Source organism: Amblyomma americanum, chromosome 11 (genome assembly GCF_052857255.1).
Source record: "Amblyomma americanum isolate KBUSLIRL-KWMA chromosome 11, ASM5285725v1, whole genome shotgun sequence".
Lineage (NCBI taxonomy): Eukaryota > Metazoa > Arthropoda > Arachnida > Ixodida > Ixodidae > Amblyomma > Amblyomma americanum.
Genome location: NC_135507.1, coordinates 9,862,237 through 9,883,298, shown reverse-complemented (window position 1 = coordinate 9,883,298; position 21,062 = coordinate 9,862,237). Strand labels below are relative to the sequence as shown.

The following is a 21,062-nucleotide window of genomic DNA, read 5'->3' as shown; positions in this document are numbered from 1 at the left end:
TCCCCCCCAGTTTTCCTCTTTTTTGTTTTGTGGCTCACCACAGCGAGAAGAGTGGAGAGTGGCGTGCGCCATTTGTCGGCTTCGTATGTGGGTTCTGTGTAGCGGTGGGTTGTCTTTCACGCCGCTGAACCGTCAATACGTGCACCCCATAGCCGTCGCACCGCTTATCAGGTAATCGGAGAGTTCGGCCGTTGCGTGTGTTTCGTGCACAGATTCTTGGACACTCCGTACTTTCCCCCCTACTCGTGCCGAATCGCGGAGCTCCAGTGGAGAGGGGGTTATCAAAGCATCATAGGCGACGCTCGTTGTTCGCTGTTAGCGGAGATAGCGATCAACTTAATGAATGGAATTAGCAGTTCGTTGTCTTCGTGCGGGGATAGTTAACCTGGTGTCGGTTGGAAGTGACTCCCGGAAGGCTGTCCTTGCCTTTCCGCACACAATGTGAAGGGAAAGGTAAATGCGTTGTCGTAACTGGGTTTCGTCGCCAGGCGCAAGCTAGCTGCTTCGCTAGATCAGGCAGGTGGTTTCTGGCCAGTGTTCCAGCGCGAAATCTTGCCTAAAGTGTTTCTCTCCTGTGGTATTTTGTCGGTCGCTGCCTAAACGGTCGTATATCGCGACTGTTGCGCTTGTCAGGTGGCGCGGCGGCTCCGGCTTCGCCTATGGCGTCGGGCGAAGAGATGATGTCCGCATCGCCGGGGCCACAGTCTCAGGGTGGACCGCCACCTGGCCAACCTGGTGGTCCACACCCGAGCGACGGCCACATGCAACAAGGTTACCCGTCCGACAACATTCACATGCTGCAGCGGGTGAGTTCAATCGCTAAGCGCCCACTCCGGTGGCGGCTCTTTTCGGAATCGGTTCGCTTGGCCGGTAGGCGTTTGTGTTGTGTACGCGAACATGCGTGAATTTGCTAGTGCGATCGATCGAAGTTACAAGCGTCAGACGTGTCAAATGACCAAACCAGAGCCGTTTGTGTCGAAGATCAGCTGGCCGCGGTGGCTGCTGACCCGAAAGACGTGGGTTCGATGCCGGCCGCGGCGGTCGAATTTAGATGGAGGCGAAATTCTAGAGGCCAGTGTACAGTGCGATGTCAGTGCACGTCAAAGAACCCCAGCTGGTCAAAATTTCCGGAGCCCCTCACTACGGCGTCTCTTATAGCCCGAGTCGCTTTGGGACGCTAAACCCTCATAAACCCATAAATCATGTCGAAGATCAGTCGTGTTGCGTGGAGTACTGTGCTGACTACGATGCTCCTCGGTTCCCTGGAGCTTTACTAATCACCTCCAAGTTTAACAAGTCAATACCCCCATTGCCGCTTAGTGTTACATGATGTGATCAGTTATAGAGTGAGGAAGTTTGGTCTCACTGCATAGTAGTTCGTGATATTCACAGGTTTTTCCCACAGATACTCTGTGTGTGCAGCAGGTTGAAGTTTATTGATTTAAGTCATCAGTTTGAGTGAGCTACGGCGGTCACGCCGCCACACTTTGTGAGAGATTCACTTACTGTCACCCGTATACTGTAGCTTGCCAAGCATGCTGCTTCAGAACATTTAATTATTGGCAAAGCAGTAGTTGTCTTGGTTTAACTTTACTGAAGAAATCCTGCACACCAAAATGGGACATTTGCTGGGAGTCGCAGTGATGTGTAATGTTTCTACGTAAGAATCTGCTGTAACGGCCCCTTTCTCTAGTTTCTTTTTATCCCTGAAACAGCATAGAACCTTAGTGCACAATTAAGGCATGCTTTATTGTATACTGCTGTGGCATTACATTGTCGGGTCTTGTTTGTGTGTCGTTGAAATTGAAAAAAACTTGGTAAAATGGATTTTAGACATTTTAAATAGGCGTCATGAACATGACTGAAACCTTCGGTGAAGGTTTAGGTTCTGAAACGTTTGGGAGACTCATTACTGTACGTAGTGAACGAGGTGGACAGGTGGCCCCTGTTGGTGTTGTGTATGTTCCACTCAACACAGGCCTTCTAAGAGCAGAGGCCCAACAACAGTAACCTTCTATGGGCAGGGGCAATAGAAGGTTACTGCACCATAAAAAAAAAAACGTATTCCTCCATTCATTTCGCATGCCTTTCTTCACATGATTTTTCAGACTTCATTGCATTTTATCGCAACCACGTTTATGAAAATGGCTCCTTGTATAATAAGCAAGATTTCACAGTATTTCGGTTGCATGCATGTAAGTGGGCACAGTGTCTGAAGGGGATGTACTATCGGCGTCAAATGAAATGCGAACAGCGGAGCGCGTGGCAAACGGTCAAGCTTAGGCCGTCTGCCTGTCTTTATCAATTACAGGCGCACTCTTCCGGTTTGCGATAGTTTTCTTTTGTTTTATTTGACTTTCGCTTCTTCGCTTTGCCGCTGGAGCGCCACATTCATGCTTTTCACCGATCACAACTTGCACAGCGTGGTTTTGCGGGCGGCAGCGAGTGAAGCGAGCGGCCCTATCTCCCTGGTCAACCTTTATTTTATCGCAGAACAGGCGCTTATAGCACCACGATGATGGCAGAAAAATCGAAGCGCTGCGAGCCAGGGCTCTATCAGCGCTCGCTTTACATATGCGGGCGACAGTCGCTGCCGCCAGAGGAACTGCGCTGCGCCAGTTGCGCTCCAGTGGCAAAGCGAGAAAACGAACCCAAGAGAAAACAAGCAAAAGTGTCGATAACCGGACGCGGGCGCCTATCGCTGCTAGCGACAGGCAGACTAAGCTGGACTGTTCGCCACGTGTTCCGCTGTTCGCATTTCATTTGATGCCGATAGTACAGATGGCTCCTAGAGTGCATCATTCACCTCTTAAAGCACGTTGAAAGCAGCTGCTCTGTGTGTTTGGTTTCTTCTGCTGTTCAGAACTCGCTTGCGAGCACTGAACTGGAAGAAAGATCACAGGCTCAAATTTAGAACAAACAGATCTTGTAACTGTGCAACGAGTTTTCAACCCTTCTGGATGAGTTAAGAGAATACCACAATTTAAGTCTTCTCCTTTAACAATAGCCTTCTCCTTCTATATGACCCTGGAGCTTTCTGGACACCCGCGAACATGGGAAAGGCATGCAAATCACACCATGGGCAGGCAAGCACAACACAGGTCTCTCTGTGTTAACACTTTTAAAAAAAGATTGTTTTTGTCCGAAAATGCCAGTGAAACATTCAATTGCTATGTATCTTGACTATGAGAGCACATCCTCTGCCATTGAATTCGTGTGTAAGAATGTAAAATTTAAATAGGCACTTAAGGATCAGTCAGAAGCCAAACAGAGAGTGTGCGTTGTTTTTGTCTGCAAGACATGCGCACAATCTCCTGTTTTCCTAAGCAACTGTATTATGTGAGCCCCACCTTTTACATCAGGACAGAGTGTAAAAGGCTTTTTAAAAACATGTCTGCAAAACAAAAAAGACGAAAGAATTAAAGGCTCACATTTGATAAAAGTTTCTTTATTACTTCAGCTGTTTTTCAATCCTGATTGGCACATCGGTCGAGCACATGCATCTGCAAATATGAAGGTTACAGTGATGCACGATGGTGGAGCTGATGTTGCCGTGGGTGGGGAAAAGCTGGCAAACCAGGCTTTGCATTGCTCCTTAAAGCTCTGTTATTCAGCTGTGCAGCAGACATAATAAGACCTTAGCCTTGCTGGGGACCTTTTGTGGTAAGACTCTATGGCAGAGTTTTGTCAGTTGTTTTCCTCTTTTACTTAACTTTATGCTATTTTGTGGCATGCGCTTTGGGTAAAGATTGTCCTTTTTTTTTCCCCCGCTTTCACCAACCTCGCAGGCCATAAACAACATGGAGTCTGAGAAAGGCATGGGTCCGGACGATCCCCGCTACCCACAAATGCTGGGCATGGGTGGCAGTCGTGGGGGCAAGCCACCGGGGGGCAGTGCGGGAGGCAGTGGGAGCGGGTCGGGGGCTCCCAGCCCCATCATGGGCCCACCGCCTGTTCCCCCACAGGGAGCGGGACCCATGGGAGGGCCACCTCCTCATGAGGGACCGCCCCCGCCGCACCATGGTTATGGACCTCCTCCACCACAGGGACCTCCACCACAGCACATGGGTCCAGGCAAGGCTCTTCCATAATTAATTTCTTTTTGCTGCTCATAATTCTTCTCATTTAAAAAATGTTGGTATGCAGAAGCGAGCCAACTCACATGCTTTTTTCTTAAAGGCAGTGATGAGAAAGCTAACAAATTGATTGTATTGGCATAAATGCAGAGAAATGGACCATCCACTCAAAATGCACACCATCAGAGTGGCAGAAATGTGAATGAGGCTTTTTAAGTTAGTATGGTAACCAAAGTATGCAACTGTTACTCGTTAGGCTGTGTGGAAAGACCTCGTAGTCGTTTAATATGGGACTGAAGCCTTTCAGCTTGGCCAGTCAATGCTGTGTGGCAGCATTGTGGCATCAGTGTTTCATACTTTGTCATTGATACCAGCCTTTTGTGTTCTTGCACCCAGGACCGGGTCCACATGGTTACAGCATGGGTCCCCAGCAGGCAGGCAGCTATGGAGGGGGTGCTGGGCCCTACCAGCAACAACCATACCCTCCGCAGCAGGGGGTGGGAACAGCATCTGGCACAGCCCCTCCTCATCAGCCAGGCCCACACCCACATCACCCACCTGTGGGGTCAGAGCTCCCTGACTCTGCCTCACAAGGTAGACAACAAAAGCATTAGTAGCAACAATGATGCCACAAGTGCTTGGTATATGGCTATTGAGCTTCCCGAGGGCGATGGATTTCGCTGTATAGCTTCAACGCAGCTTCAAGAGCCCAACAGAGTCAGAATGTCAGAGGTTCTCTGCTCAAGAGGCAGTTGAATGCGTGGCATTTATCAGCGAGAAAATTGGAGAGTATATGGATTGGATTTCCCACCACTCTATTCAAACTTGTGACGGGAAGACCAAAAAGGGCTCAGTGATTGCTGTTTTGAAGTGAATGGCTATGTAGCCTAGTGTTAAGGGATCTACTCATACATAAAACACTGTCTTGACGTCACCATAGTTCGGTTGCGAAAATGGCCAATGGTGGCGATAGTTGCATAAAGTTTTTTTAACCTTTTTCTGGCTTATGAAAGGTGCGTTTTCCACAAAAGTTGCCTCTCTGTTATTTATTATTTGAAAGCAGTGATCTATTAATTCACGCCAGCTTCAACTAGTCCTCATTTTCCCTTTAAGCCTTTGCATTTTCTCTAATATTATGGTAAGTGGTGGCATATTTTTAACGCAAAAGTGACGAGAAATAAGTTTTCTTCCCCCCGTTTAGTCTTGCTTGTCGAGAAAATGATCGAAGCTGCTTGTGCCTTTTGTTCTTGCCTACCGCCAGGCTACAGCAGCAGTGGAGGGCCTGGCAGCAGCGGACCGCCTTCAAATGGGTCTGCGGCAAACACACCTCCAGCTGCCGACGGAGGTAGCGGCGGTGGTACAGGAGGCAGCAGCTCAAAACCGTCGCCGCTGTCTCCGCCACAGCTGACACAACTTCGGGCCCAGATCATGGCATACAAGCTGCTTGCCCGCAACCAACCCGTGCCAGATCACATCAGCCTTGCGGCGCAAGGCACTGCGTCATCGCAAAGCACGCCTCAAGGTTCTCCACAGCCGGGCCCACCATACATGCACAGGCCACCTGGTGAGAGGGAACTTCGATTCTCCACTATAAGGAATAGCTCATGTCAGTTGTGGAGTGAAATTTTAGTGACATACTTAAAGGGAGCAGCTAGGTAATTAGTATTCAAGCACGAATTGGAGCTCAGGTTTGACATGTAGTTTTGTAGACTGATTTCATTGCTGTGGACTAGCCTAACATGCCACGTCAGCCAGCTCTTGTCGAATTGTGGCGAGATAGTGCAGACTTGCTCACTGGCTGGCAGCATGGCCTGCAGACAGCAAAAGACTACCTGCCAATGACCTTTCCTTTTTTTCTTCTAGATTTCAGGAACCAGATTTTGAGATAAATGACAACAAACACACAATACCTATTGCAGTTAGGAATGTGAATTCTTGATAGAAATTTGTCTGGTTGACAGGTGAACTGTACAGAGACAAAAGGGAAAATGCTTGTGATGTGACTGGCACCAGTTTAGTATACAGCCCACAGCTTTATTGATGCGGACTGGAGCAGGTGGCGATAAGCTGATTACACATGTGTGCAGCCTTTGACCGTGCTCCATATAAGCCATAATGGCAGCAACTGCAGATTGGGTGTTTACCCCCTATATACACAGTCCAACTTAACAGAGGTGCTCAGCTATCCAAGTTTTGAATTTGAAAAAAAATAATAACCAAATAAATTATTGTTTGACCTTCGAATATTTGGTTACCTAATCATTGAACTTGCTTTAAACCATCATTTCACTTGAACAGTTGCATGCGTCTGAACGCGCTGCATTGTGTGCTGCAGGAGCCCCGTCACCTTCCATGCGGCCGTCCCCCCAGCCAGCTCCGCCCATGGGGGCAGGGCCTCCGCAGCAGTACAGCACCAGTAGTGGCCAGGGCGGAGGAGGAGGTGGGGCAGCCATGGGCCCCCAATATGGTCCAGTGGCAGCACCAGCCTCTGGGGGCACAGTGCCAGGAGTGCCGCCTCCACCCCATGGCCAGCCCCACCCCATGATGGGATCCCAGGGTGGCGGAGCCCCTACTCCACCCCCTCAGGGGGCTGGTGCCCCTCCTGGAGGCGGGATACCTCCACAGCAGGGTCCACGGCCTGGGTGCCAGGCACCGCCACAGGGTGCGCGCGGAAGCCCCGGAACAGGGCCACCCTCCTCCGTGCCCGCCATGATGCAGGTGAGGGTTAGGACAATGGTAGATCACATCTTATTTGAAAACACTGTGGTGTTTAGAGGCACCCATTTCAGTCACCGGTCCACATGTGTTTTTTCACCGCCTTTCTTGTCATGGTCAAGCAGCTCAATTGCTTTTGTGCCTCTGAACACCACATAACTTTCATGACTATGACTTGCACGCCGACCTGTGACCTAAGCAAGATGCAGTGGCTCTGCTGTCTCCTGCTGGCACGACTGAGGGTGAAAAGTAGGGTTAGCACCTGTAGGAACACGGGGGTATCATCTGTGGCACCATCTTCTAGTGTGTGGTTCTAATTTCGTGCGCTTTTCATGGCATTTGAGAGCTGCTTTTTCAGGTAATGCTGTCTAGGCTGTCTGGTTTGAACGGGTATGTTAACAAATGTAGGTCATGCAGATAGCATGTCGAACTACACAAGAAGCTTGCGCGATTCGAGGAAACACCGACAGGATAGACCGTCTTTCGGCGGTATGTCCGGCTTCACAACACATTTATCACGTTGTTGTTTTTTAAAAAGGTAGCTTTGAAATGACGCAGCATACTTTCTCAAACTTTTCTTCAAAGCAGTCACCATCTGTTAACCAACAGCCACCTCCGTGACTACTCTGTGAAGCAAGAAAAATATTTATGAAAGATTTGCTTGCATATTTTTCTATGGGCTGCGTTCCAATTCCATACCCCTAGCCGGGAATCGCTGCTATGTGCACGAAACGCGGTGTTTTGAAAATACATCTCCTTTGAAATGATGTTTCATACTTTCACAGACTGTTCTAGGATGAACATGGTTATTCTTCATCAAGGGACAGCATCATAGGTGCACTATGAAACCGTGAAATCAGAAAGCTGCTTTGAAAACTTTTGCTTTCATGGATTCCTATGTGCACTAACCCTACTGTTCGCTTCCCCTCAGCTTCAGCGTCCGCAAGCGCCCTCTATGTTTGTGAACACTGTGGTGGTCTATAGAGAGGGAGTGAAGTGATGCAGAAAGTGCAGTATAATAATAAAACCATGCATTGATGTTAACATCACAAAAATAAGCTGCAAAGGAGTGAGTGTTACTGGGATGTAAAATGCGGAACAGAGAACTCGTGATAAGCATTAGATACCGTATTTACGCGCATAATTTGCTCACTGTTATTCAGAAATTAGGGCACCAAAAAGGGGGTGCGGTGCGCAAATTACGCAGGGATTTTGCGAGCGCGACTTAAAAAACTCCACAAAGGTCATAACGCGCAATATAGGTATAGTGTATGTTGCTGCGTACACGTCAGCACCCGGACCCGCACCCCACGCTGGCCGCCCCCCGAAAAAAAGTTCACTCTAAATGAAAGCCCGTGCACCTCCCACCACCTTGCGGGATGGCATGAAGGTGCATGCACGAACCTGAATAAGACGCTAAAACAGCATCATCGCTTGCGGCCCAGCCAATTGTTCGGTAGTTCTGGATTCCGTAAGTTTGCTTTCGCGACTTCGTCCAGGAAAGCAACCGCGAATCAATAAATCAATTAACACACCACACAATTCTTTAACAGTACCGCGCGAGCGTCGACCAAACTGCTTGTTGGCGCCTTATCACGACGCGGAGCTGAGCAGCCAGCGAGAATAGCCACGTGCGCACAAGTTTGCCGACACAACGATTGTCGTCTATGGGCAAACTTGTGCGCATGCGGTTATTCTCGCTGGCTTCTCCGCTCCGCGCCGTGATTAGGCGCTGACAAGCAGTCTGAAACTTGCCGTATAGTTGTGATATCCCATCGCAAGACATGACCGAACAACCAAACACAAGCCATCAGAGCCACCAAGAAAAGCGTAGCCGGCAGTCGAGTTACATGCATCAGCCAAACAAACAGCGGTGTTGACTCTTCTATAAACTGCCGATCCTCCCCGGAAGCACTGCTGGCCGTTTCGAGAGGCGATGCCGCTGGTATCGCCGCGATTGTAACAGCGGCCTCTGACAAACCACCATGAACGCCCAGTGCACAAAGGATTCAAACACGCGGAATAGCCGAATGCTACTGGGTAGAGCCATAGGGTAGAGCCCGCGTGCATGATGGTGGTCTAGCGCAGCGCGGTGCGTAAAATATGGGAGTAAAAAATGATTTTTTGTAAACCCGGGTGATAAGCTAAGGGTGCGCAAATTATGCGGGGGCGCAAATTATGCACGTAAATACGGTAATAATTGTGGTGTCTGCTAGTCGAAGTGAAAGCTGTGTGCATATGAAAAGGTTGTTATGGTTGAAGTGTCTGGCTAAAATGTCCTGAAACAGTCCTAAAACTGTGTGTCTCAATATTGGAAACTGTCGATTGTGGGAGGCAGTTTCCTTTGTGCCATGTGTTTGGAAATAACAAACGGTGCATGAAGCAGCATTGTAAAGACTGGAAAGTCTCTCGAGATTTGCGACAGAGCTTTGCCTGGCACTCATTTCGGAATTGCAAACTGTGTAGTAAAATTGGAAATGTCATTGCTGCTTTTCCGACTCTGAAGACTCCCGATCTATGGCTGCATTCAGTCCTGTTTGATGCAAGGGAGGACGTAGAGACTAATAGTGTAGGCATTGTGCGTCAGTCACAAGCAATATTGAGAGTCATTGTTTGAAGGCAGCCCTCTCTCCTGAAGAACCCGGGCATGCACCATTGATGTTACTGGGCATGTGCACCGTAGATGCTATACAGGGGGAGGGGGGGAACTTGTCTGGAGTTGGTTAAGTCTGACTACAACACTGGTGCCCAGCCACGGGGCTAATGGCCACTACGACCCTCGGCCATCTCCGCAAGACCTTCTCCGCCCGAGTTAGATTGGGGTGAAGGTACACAGGGGAACAAGGGTGCACGTACACTGCTGTACTTCTGTGCTTTCCTGCAACTGCACTGTTAGTCTAATATTGAGTTCTGCATCCTGAATCACTTGGTATGGCAAGAGACGTGTATGAACCGTTGAAATTGCAGTTTCAAAAGCATGAACTTCTTTTCGGACATAAGTAAATACAGAACAAAAATGTAGGGACACTTAAGCTGCGCCTTAAGGTTATGACGCGATAGCGTAATGAGTTAATTCCCGTATATGCAGAAAGTCATTCTCTAGTTTAGTTCATAGATCCCAGGGAGTCCGCATACCCCTTCAGGTGTAGTGGTGCAACGATTAAGCGGTGCGCTACTGCCCTGCGATGGCAGGTGCTTCTAGCGGTGGGCCTTGTGCTGCCCAGGTTGCTCTTCCCGAGTGACCAACTCCACCTGCCACGGTGGGCAGTGAGCTCACTATCGGGTGGGCAGGTTGCGATGACGCCGTAAGGTCACGTGACCTAGGTGGCCCACCTGCCTCCTAGGTTGATCTCTGGAGACCACCTGCCAGAGCCATGCTCATGATTTTTTTTGCTCGCAACGCTGCTACGCCAGCACAGGATTTTCTGCAGAACAGGGCCTTTAATGCTATCGCGTTAAAATTGTTTAAAAGAGGAAGGGGTGTGCTACATTCACTGGAGATCGCTGCTCTGCACCTAGATTTTTGTGCTGTCTCCTATGCAGAGACAAAAGGACCTCTGCATAAAAAAGACACAAGGGTAAAAGAACCTTATTTTACTGCGTTAGTGGAAGGGGGTTTGCTTTTTCAAGCTTTTCCTTCAAGCCCTTGCTTCATTTGGCCGTAAGTGCTTGAGGAAGGGATCTGGTCTTATCTGTCGTGTCAGACGTGAGGATAGGCGTGAGATAAGCCAAGCCCTTGTCAGGCTGCTCAGCCCCTTATCACTGTCCTCTGGTGGGGCGCCAGCCACGGCGACAAGTGCATTGCATGCTGTTCATTTGCCTGCTGCAAGCGTGTTTCCGTGCTGTGCTTGTCGCACAGCAAGCACAGCGTTGTTTGCGTGGTTTTGTCATGCTTACTTAGCAGAAATGTTACTATGCAGCGAAGGGCACTGCTTTCGTTTACTGATAATAGGAGAAAGAAACATTTGCGTGTTTAAATTCTCAGCTGAACAGAAAAGGAACTGACCTGTTGTTGTGTTCAACTTTGGCCATTTCGCTTGTGAAGTGAGTGCTGGTGCTTTACTCCACTTCAAGGCTCTCATTCCAGGCTCTCATTCCAGGCTCTCATTCAGGGTTCAATACTTTTCGGGGTTCTCGTTCTGAGCATCGAACGTGCAGTGCTCACTTCTTGAATGTTGTTTTTTCCTGGCGAGACTTTATTTTCTTCCCTTTATTAATAGCTTGCAGTGCCGAATAGAATTTCAGATCTGCCAACTTCATTGTGATGACAGCATTAGCCATAACTATGCCCGGGTTGACATTGCTAGGCTGTTATGCCCTGTTTGTTGGCCTATTGCTCACTTGGTAGCTCTCTGTAGTGCCACTTGGGGGGTGCTACTACCCTAACCTTATTTAAATCTTAGTTGTGTAGCCCGTCATATACTTGCGCTTTGAAAAATATTGCACAGTGGTTTTAATTTTGGGCTTTACAAATTATCATGCCACCTTTGGGCAGCAAAACAAACTTGCTGGGATTGCATTAGAGTTGAAGGACACCACTTGTAACCAGCAGCAGAGATCAAAGGTGGCGCCTCTGTGTGCTAGCCCCTTAGGATGCCTCGATGGCAGAGCTGCCATTCACGGTCGTGACTCCCATTGCCTGGGAGATGTCATTTTTGGGGCTCATTGATAGGCTGCAGATTGGCCTGTGGTGCAGATACGTGTTTTTTAAATTTCTACTTGAAGTACGTCTTGGACATGTCACAGCTGTGTCGTATGGCGCTTTGGCCCACAGAGCCAAAATGCTGCCCAGATGTTGGAACAGGAGTGGCGTAATAAGAACAGCTAAAGAGCTCTTCCCCATTAGTTACCCAAGTCATGCAGCATTAATGACAAGGTGGTGCTTGGGTGGTGCAGATGCAGCAGCAGAAGCAGAACCGCATTACACCCGTGGCCAAGCCGCAGGGCATCGACCCTATCGAGGTCCTGAAGGAGAAGGAGAACCGGCTGACAAGCCGCATTGCCCACCGCATCGAGGAGCTCTCCAAGCTTCCCGCCAACCTGCCCGAGGACTTGCGTATCAAGGCCATGATCGAGCTGCGCGCCCTGCGCCTGCTGAACTTCCAGCGACAGGTAGCGACACTGTCTGCCTTGTGGTTGCCTTACTTTTGTGCAGCTTCGTGTTGTTTAATACTTTTCATGAGTCAAATAGTGTGAAGTCTACATTTGAAAGCCAAACTTTTCTTGCCGCACTTCTTTTCCATGCACGCATGTTGTGTATTTGAGCCGTGAAAGCCTCCAAGCATTATGTATCGGAGGGCACGTAGCTAGCATAACTAGGTGAAGTTAGATAAAATGAGGCGAGAGCCAAAAGAAGGCAGAAGTGCTTAATTGCTTAGAATTTTATATTAAAAGGTAATGATGGACTGCGGTGACAAAGAAATGCAATAGAAAAGCCTCTGCTAGCGAGCAAGGGTTAAGCAGAATAAACAACAGGAAAAGGCTGGGCGGAAACCTTGCAGTTGCAATAAAACTCCATGGGAAATTAAGAAACAAATTGTTTATATATCTAGATTTACACTGGGTGTCTCTTGGTGCTTTGCATCTTGATGGTGCCTTCAGTTTGGCAGCAGTCTCACAGCCTCTGGTCAAAGTGTCACGGAACTTTTGCAGCTGGAATTATTCGGGAGTTGCCAGGCTTGTCTTGCCAGAGTATATTTGCTCCTGCGCCTTGCAGCTGCGGGCGGAGGTGGTGCAGTGCATGCGCCGGGACACCACACTGGAGACCTCACTCAACCCCAAGCTGTACAAGCGGACCAAGCGGCAGAGCCTGCGCGAGGCCCGCCTCACCGAGAAGCTGGAGAAGCAGCAGAAACTGGAGCAAGAGCGCAAGCGACGCCAGAAGCACCAGGCAAGGAGGCTCATCGTTCTCTGTTCATTTATTTACGCTACAACATTTTCTTAATTTTTTTCTGAAGGCTCGATGCACATTTTGTGCCTTTTGTTCGTGCCTTTTATGTGTTGTGTTGCACCTTCTGCCAGGAGCATACTGTCCTTGCCAAAACAGGCAGTGTAGTTTGTTTCTCAGCTGTGCAACGGAGCATTTATGGCACCCTTTAGCTCTAAATCTGTGAAAGGTAATGAGACCCTTTTCGAGACCTCTTGGTCTTTACAGATGCCGAGACTCCACCATACAGCTTAGAAGCAAGTCCCGTTTCCCAGTTACTTTTGTCAAGGATGGTGCCTGCTTAATCATGATGCGTCTGTTGTACCCTTTCTCTCTTTCCTTTTGTTAATTTTTTCCTCAGACCCAGAGTGACCAAGATGCTCAGGAACAAGGACCCATTCCATGCATTTTTTCAATCCATTTTTTTTTATTCATTGGCCCTCCTCCTCTCAGTAAATTGGTTCATTCATTTTTTTCTCAGGTCTAGTAGCACATTTTGTGCTGTTTGGTCTTTTGTCGAAGATCCTGAATTAACCAAACGGCCGCTGTTTCAGGAATACCTGGCGGCGGTGCTGCAGCACGGCAAGGACTTCCGCGAGTTCCACCGGGGTGTGCAGGCCAAGGTGGCCAAGGTGAACAAGGCGGTGGCCACGTACCATGCCAACACAGAGCGGGAGCAGAAGAAGGAGCAGGAGCGGGTGGAGAAGGAGCGTATGCGGCGCCTCATGGCCGAGGACGAGGAGGGCTACCGCAAGCTCATCGACCAGAAGAAGGACCGCCGGCTCGCCTTCCTGCTCTCCCAGACGGACGAGTACATCCACAACCTCACCGAGATGGTGCGACAGCACAAGGCCGAGCAACGCCGCAAGCTACGCGAGAAGAAAAAAAAGAAGAAAAAGAAGCAGCCCCAGGGCCAGGCACAGGGTCAGTCGTCGCAGGATGGCAGCGGTGCTGGGGCTGCGGGCGGAGAGGGCGGCGCGGCGACGTCCTCCGACGGTGCGGTTGATGCGGTGAGCAGCGCCTTGTGATGCCTCACTGTACTTATGATATAAATTTTTGAGCTTAGGGTAGAATGATGACTAATTGTTAATTGTTTTGTGGCGGTCATTCTTGTTACGCTGAAAGTCTTACAAGGCGACCGCGGCTGTCGCTAATTGTTGTTATGCATAGGTGCACAGCTAACTGAAGTTTGGTTGACTTGCTAACTTTGGTTATTGCAATCTGTGGGACGACAAAAGCATTTGTTGGGCGAGTTGGTGTTTACGATGATCCATAACTACAGCGCAAACGACAGGACAGAGATGAAGAAGGGACACCACACAGCGCTGTGTGGTGTCCCTTCTTCATCTCTGTCCTGTCGTTTGCGCTGTAGTTATGGATAATCTGTGGGACCTCTTTTAATAGTTGAACCTCGTTATAGTGAACAGGTAAAAATTCGTAAAATAGTTTTATATAGCTGCAGCTCATAATGTTAATTTTAGTCAGGCACACACAAAGCAAGTACTGCTTAGTTGATGAATAGATGGGAACACGGGGGGGGGGGGCATTAATAGAGTAAGGAGAAGCCTTTTCTGAAGTTTTAGTGACGTTTCAAAGGTGCTTGCGGTAATTTCAGAGACTTCAACTACCGTAAAAACCGGAACATAGGTCGAACTTTTTTTCAAAAAACCATGGTGAAAAGTCGACCCCCGTCTTATATACCGGTCATTGGCGAAAAAAAAATGGAAGTCTTGCAACAATGGGTGGCTGAAGTCAGCAGCCTCCATCACCATCGCTACAGTGCTCTAGAATATGGGTAGTGGGTTCAGGAGCCGGCGCGCTCCATGCGATGCAGTGAGGCGGCGAGTGTCGACAGGTCCCGGATGTAAGCGGTGGCGCTGTTGTAGCGTGGGCTGTAGGCTCGGCGCGCCCGCGCGCGCGGCTAGCAGTCCCGCCAAGCTGCCTGCAGCTGTTTGTTGCTTTTTGTGCGGTGCATTTTTCCTCTTTGTGAGTTCGCGGCGTTAAGACTACGGTCATGCCGAATCGTCGGCGTCAACGGCATTGTTTTGCTCCCGGGTGCAAAACGGGATACCAGTGGACGAAAGGCGATCAGCCGTCGCTCTTCGCTGTGCCAAAGGATGAGAACCGACGGAAGCAGTGGGAACGCAACCTTCATCGAAAAGATAAGGTTTTGGACGAAAACTGCTGTGTGTGTGAGCTACATTTCGAGCCATCATGCATTGTGAGGGACTTTATACACATCATTGACTGCAAAGAAGTCCGCATCCCGCGTGGAAAGCCGGAACTTTTACCCGATGCGGTGCCAACTTTGCTGCCCAGCTATCTGTCAAAGAAAACACCGCTACAGAGACCACCTAGAAAGAGGAAAAGCACAAGTACATATCCTAATGAAGCGAAAAGACCACAAAGTAATGCTTCCGACGTTAACAAGGAATCGAGGTGTCCGGGCATTGACACTGAGAGTAGCGTGTTGGCGAACGACCAAGACCCTTGTGAAGTTGACGAAGCATCGGTGCCGGACGATTTTTCTAAACTGGATGTTCCTTCAGAATACTGGAGCTGCCATCGCATACCTGATTACAGTGGTACTGTGTACTGCAAGCTAAGAATGGGCGAAAATCAATGCGTGGAGCCAGAGAGTTTGCAGTGAGTTTACTGCAATTTGTGACAAAGGAGGGTTGCTCTACCCGTCTCGTGTGCTTTTTTTGATGGTGAGAAGGCTGGAAAACCTTTTCATAACTTTTTTTAGTCAGGAAAAGCTGTGCAGTAACAGCATAGTAGATGTTATGGTGCTGGGAAAATCTCAGATTTCATGTGGTGTAGGGTGCAGCCAGCACTCAGAAGCGCTCACAGTCAGCATTCTCAAGTTTTATGTTTTGACAAGGCTGCATTTTTATGTTAAATCAATCAATGAGTCGCGAGAAGCTCGCAGGAAAAAGAAGCTTCATGCTAAGATGGGCAAATAAGTGCTCATAGTCGCGCAGCTAAATGTACTGTGCAAACAAGAAAACACGGCATTCCTTTAAGAAATTCAAGAATATGTCTCACACTGTGCATAGTTGGAGCGCTGCAATAAAGGAGTGCCTTGTTTTATAAAAGTTATTTTATCTTGTCTTGCATTCATCAGCGTTTATACATCGGCGGCAATTGACCCTTCGTTTTGATGAAAAAAATGCATGCATCAAAACAACAATTAAAACAGGGGCATGAAATCTAAAGTTCGACGAAAACTCGTCCGGTCAGGTAGAAGATTCATGTAAAAAGGAAAGGAACGCCGACCAAAGGTTGTTAGAAAAAAAGACTTTTCGGCTTCCCTACGGAAGCCTTGATCAGAGTTATCAAGGCCTCCACAGGGAAGCCAGAACGTCTTTTTTAACAACAACCTTTGGTCGGCGTTCCTTTCGTTTTTACAAAACAGAGGCATGCATACCACACTTAAAATTATCGCATTCACATATAGTACGCTGTACACACAACGGTCTCTAAGTGAAGCGTTTTTTTTTTATTCCAATTTCTTGTTGCCCCGCCCCTCTACTAAAACACTTCCGATGGCTCAAGCTGGAGTACACTCGGCCACGTTTGCCGACAGCTTCGAGTTGGCCGCTGGATAACCCCGATGATCGATAGAATGTTTGCTCCTCTCCCTGTACTCAGCCTTTCCTATGGGTGGCGATAATACTAGTATGCACTAACGTTGAAATATGGGAGCCGTACCTGCAAAAGAGCACGATCAGCGTTGCGAAGCATTAACGGGGCCGCTCGTCCGCACCACCGCGCTATCGGCTGTTGGCTACTACTACACCTAATTTTCTTTATTCGCCGACAATATCTGTGTACAGCTTCACCTATTTGTAGGACCTGTTTTAAAAGACAGAGCCTTGCTTATTTCAAGACGATTCTATGCACAGCGCGCATCCAAGGAGCGGCGCGCCGCATTTCATACAGCCCATGCTCTGGTGGCGCCATCTGGTATCGTCGACACAAGTCGCCTCACCGCTGGCCGCTCCCTGAACCCACTACCCATATTCTAGAGCACTGTACCATCGCCATCAGCAGCAGTGCCGCCATTTTGCGTTTCAGTAGATGCAAAGCGGAAGCTAACGGCAATTTACCGTCGCCTTCAAGAAAAACACGATTGAGTATGAGGAAGCTCACGGGAACCTGGCGGCACAGCGCGAATTTGGAGTATCCGAAAAGAGCATTCAGTACTGGCGGAGGCAGAAGCTGCGTATTACAACTTGCAGCAACCAGAAGAAAACATCATTTCGTGGGCAGACCGTAGTGTATCGAGAATAGGAAGGAAACGGTGCTCTGCGAGCAAGATCGCTGCCTGTGACTGCCGAATGCATCCGCGTGAAAGCGACAGAGATCGCGCATGCCTCTAGACTCACGAGGGTGCAATTCAAAGGCTCGCCATCCTGGTTGCGGCGATTCATGAAGAGGAGGGCTTTGCTCTACGGCGCCGTACTTGCCTGTGCCAGAAACAAACACGCGGGCCGATTGGTGCGCGATATTGTTAAATTTTCCGGGTGTACATACAAGCAGCATTTAAATGAAATTAAATACTGTCACCATTGTGCAACCTCTCGAGTCGCATTTGTTTCAAAGTAAGGATGTCTTTCGGTATTTTTCCCATTGAAAAAGATCTTTTTCATTTTTAGAATTGGTTAGTTAGGGGGTCGACCTATATTCCGGTCCGACCTATAGTCCGGTTTTTACGGTAATCAAGCAAGCGCCAAACACATTATGCTGGCTTCTTTGCATTCCAGCTGTGACGCATGGAAACTTGTACGTCAGAGTGAAGCTGTCGCAGTTTTCATCACCTCCATGACATCCCACATGAGCGCACGATGGTTACTGGAAGGCTACAACTGTCCACACCGAGATAAGAACACTAACTAGTGCAAGATAAAAGCGCGAACACTTGTCGCATCACCACCAATCATTTCTCTAGCGCGGCGAAACCTGCTGCCTGCTATCTGTGCGGGCACTGCTTAGCACGGGGAGTTTGATATATCTGGTTAATGTTCGGTCTGTACATAACATACAAATTACATGCGTTTGTTAATGTTTAGAAAGAGTTTGATAGAGCCGGTAATTCGAAATATCTGTGTTCGTTATTTGGGGGTAACGTCCCAAAGCAACTCAGGCTATGAGGGACGCCATTGTGAAAGGCTCCGGAAGTTTCTGCCACCGGGGTTTCTTCAATATGCACTATATTATTGCACAGTACATGGGCCTTTAGAATTTCGTCTCCATCGAAATTCGACCGCTGCGATCGGGATTGAACCCGCGTCTTTCGGGTCAGCGGCCCCGAGCGTCATTACCACTGAGCCAGCGCGGCGGCTCCGCCCTAAAACGTTTGGAGCTACCAATTGGTAATGGATGCAAGTAGCCTGGAGTCCTCTTTGATTATCACGTTTCAGACGTGATCCTTCTCTGCTTTGCATTTATAGGTCACAGGGAGTCCTTGTACGACACCCGGCACAATGGAGAAGCAGTTAAATGACTATAGTAGACACCCAATTTTTGCTTGCTTGTTTCCTCCTTTCATATGATACGTTAAACAGTATACATGGATCACCGCATGATATTCGCTTATGACCGCTTAATAAATTTATAATTGTATTTCTTCTCGACGCTGTTTCGGTTCTAGTTTCATCAACTGAACTATGGATGTGACATGTGGTTAGCCTCTACACTCTGTTTCATACATGGCAGGCAACGCTGCAGAAGCTGCGGAAGTAGTGCGTCCGCAAAACCATATTACTCCGTCAGGTATCATTCATTCTTCTCAAAAACAATGGTTAGTGTTTGGACAAAAACAAAGAGGGGTATAAAACAATGTGGTAGCATTGAAAATCATGGTTGAACCTGTGAGGCATTCAATGTTTGGGTCCTCTGGCTGTAATTTTCACTGGGATGAAGTATACTTTTTGGCCACGAATTAAGTACGAGCGGTTCGCCCTGTGAACCACGTATCCTACAACAAGATGTAATTTTTGCTTTTCGAAGTCCTGATGAGTCTCAAGACGAAAATGTGGTAAGAGGTAAAACGAAGTCAAGGAGGTGCCAGTCAAGGCACCTAAGGTTTATCAGAACGAAATATGCTTGTTTTCACTTTCGTTGTATGGAGAACTACTTTTCGAGCACGGACTTAGCCTGCGCGAGCAGGCGCGCTTACTTTGGTAGCGTTGCCTGCTTTGAAACATAGTATAGGTCATATGAGGCATGAGAATAAATGGCAACATAAATGTTGATACATTGTTTTTTGTCATTCCAGCTATTGAAGGAGTCTTTTTTTAAGTGTTGTAGGGAATGAAAACTACTTACCATTATTTATATTCCACCTGTCTGACCCTCACAGTAATCGTTGCTTCTTTGTTTTTCTTTCCCTCTCGCTGTTCAGATGGTGGATGAGAGTTCACAGCACAGTGATCTCAGGGTCAACGTCATCGAAACATCAACTGGCAAGGTCATCGAAGGGAAGGATGCTCCACTGGCGAGCCAGCTTGACACATGGCTGGAAATGCATCCAGGGTACGGGATGAACATTCATCCTTGTGTTTTACTCAAGCACTGCGGAATCTGCATAAGCTGATGCAATGGCTACATGAATGGGCAAGAAAAAGAACTGAAAAGAAAATTTCCCAGCCCGTACTGACAGACACAATGGCTACAGTAGGATACAGATTTTAAAAAGAAGTGGCAGTTGGCAACAGTGGCCATAAGCCAGCAGGCATGATTCAGCTTATTGCTGTTGATCACCTTTTTCATAGGAAAAGCCATAAAATTGCCATCATCTTTGGGTGCTATTATCCAACCGTGGCAGTAAACGAGGTCAGGATTTTAATGTTTCACTCTATTAAACTAGACCGACATCAAAATTGTTATGCTTTTAATATCACCTTATGGTTAGGCTCCTGTTTCATTTCTTGCTGATAGTGGATCAGCCTAGTTCATCAAAGGAAAAGGATATTTAAGAAAAGAAAGAGGTTATTGTACGCTCAGCGATAAGCACGATTCCATTTGTGAGTTCCCGGTTAGCGGAGGACATGTAAAGGTGGCATTTCATTTGCTCTTCACCCACTGGTCACCACAGCATTTCATTTCACGGCAGTGTCAGCGGTGGCGTATTGATGCGACTATTTCTGCAAAGATGACAGGGTGAGGGGAACACGTACACAAAGCCGCGGCAGAGAGTGAAGGGGAGCGGAGGGAAAGAAAAGCAGTGTAACGCTGAGTGCCAGATACACGCTTGGCGTTCATGCAGCAAAATCACGCCTGCCAAATGCATTGCAACGCACCAGAGTCGGCGCCACTGCCTATCTTACTCCATGACTTTATGGCAGAAGATTGGTTAGCTTGGTTTGGTTGTGATTTTGCAGGTTCTAATGGCACAATTACAGTGCAAAACTTGGCTTGCTTAGAGGGATTTCTTTTGAGTGCCTTCTGTGGTTGAAGTTTATAGCTTGCAGCTGCAGTGAAGGGGACAGCAGCTGTTGGTGTTTAGCTGTGGGTGACTAATGGAAATCTAGAAACTGCATAAAATATTATTCTGATTGCTATGCTGGCGATGCTCTTGCTTGAGCGTACTTTCCACTGTGAGCTTATGTGGTGTTGCCACAGCCTTGGCCAACGAACTGTCCTGGCACACCCTACATGCTTTCGCAATTTTGCATGTTTCACTTCCGCTTGTCACTTGTTAGACTACTTTGGTTACAGGTAGGGGTTGAACTTTTCGGTTTTTGTTTTTCAAAAATTTGGCGGACTTTTTTCATTTCTTTTTTTTTTTAAATTCCAGGATGCTGCTTTCAGTTTTTTTCAGCGAATGTTATTTTCGATGAATTCAATACTGATTTTTTCGACATAGCACTTCTGTGTGGTCAAAAGTCTTTTAAAGTCTGTTTCGGTATATTTGTCATCCTGAACAATTTATTTAGCAGTAATTATCATGCAAATGTTAGCACTTGGAGCTGCGCATCTAGAAAAAATTGTTACTGTCATTAAAACAGTAACTAAAGTTAAATAAAGGCAAAATGAAAGTGGAAGTTTACTTCTAAGAACTAGGTTCGACATGTTATCGTTGGGTTGTCACACTGCGGGGAGCGCGAGGGCGGGGCATCACGTGGTCTGCATGTTTTTTATTTATTCTTTTTTTATTTCGACGTACTGTCAACCCCAACTAGGGTTCTTACACGGGTGGGCGCACTTCAAAAAATACACAACTCCCAGATAAAACAGTTATAGAACAGTAAGCAGTAGTACAATGAAAAGGATGGGTCTAGTTAAAGCAAAGACAAGAACAAACAAATTCGAGGTCATCAGTTATGCAGTACAAAGTA

General features: G+C 47.9%; 1 protein-coding gene across 4 annotated transcripts in view; it reads left to right on the top strand.

Moving 5' to 3' along the window:
- The window catches only part of brm (ATP-dependent helicase brm), a 38,606-nt gene that overhangs the window by 500 nt on the left and 17,044 nt on the right, over positions 1-21,062 (top strand). Inside the window, exons 1-10 of one of the 4 annotated variants that reach the window (XM_077643955.1) lie at positions 35-171; positions 634-806; positions 3,789-4,074; positions 4,473-4,670; positions 5,338-5,640; positions 6,412-6,794; positions 11,688-11,903; positions 12,508-12,681; positions 13,272-13,727; positions 19,127-19,257. In XM_077643955.1, coding sequence (XP_077500081.1) covers positions 660-806; positions 3,789-4,074; positions 4,473-4,670; positions 5,338-5,640; positions 6,412-6,794; positions 11,688-11,903; positions 12,508-12,681; positions 13,272-13,727; positions 19,127-19,257 — 2,294 coding nt within the window. In that variant the 5' untranslated portion in view covers positions 35-171; positions 634-659. Of the gene's footprint in view, positions 1-34; positions 172-273; positions 517-633; positions 807-3,788; positions 4,075-4,472; positions 4,671-5,337; positions 5,641-6,411; positions 6,795-10,706; positions 10,836-11,687; positions 11,904-12,507; positions 12,682-13,271; positions 13,728-19,126; positions 19,258-21,062 lie in introns of those variants that run through there. The other 3 variants (XM_077643956.1, XM_077643957.1, XM_077643958.1) reach the window with 3 other exon arrangements.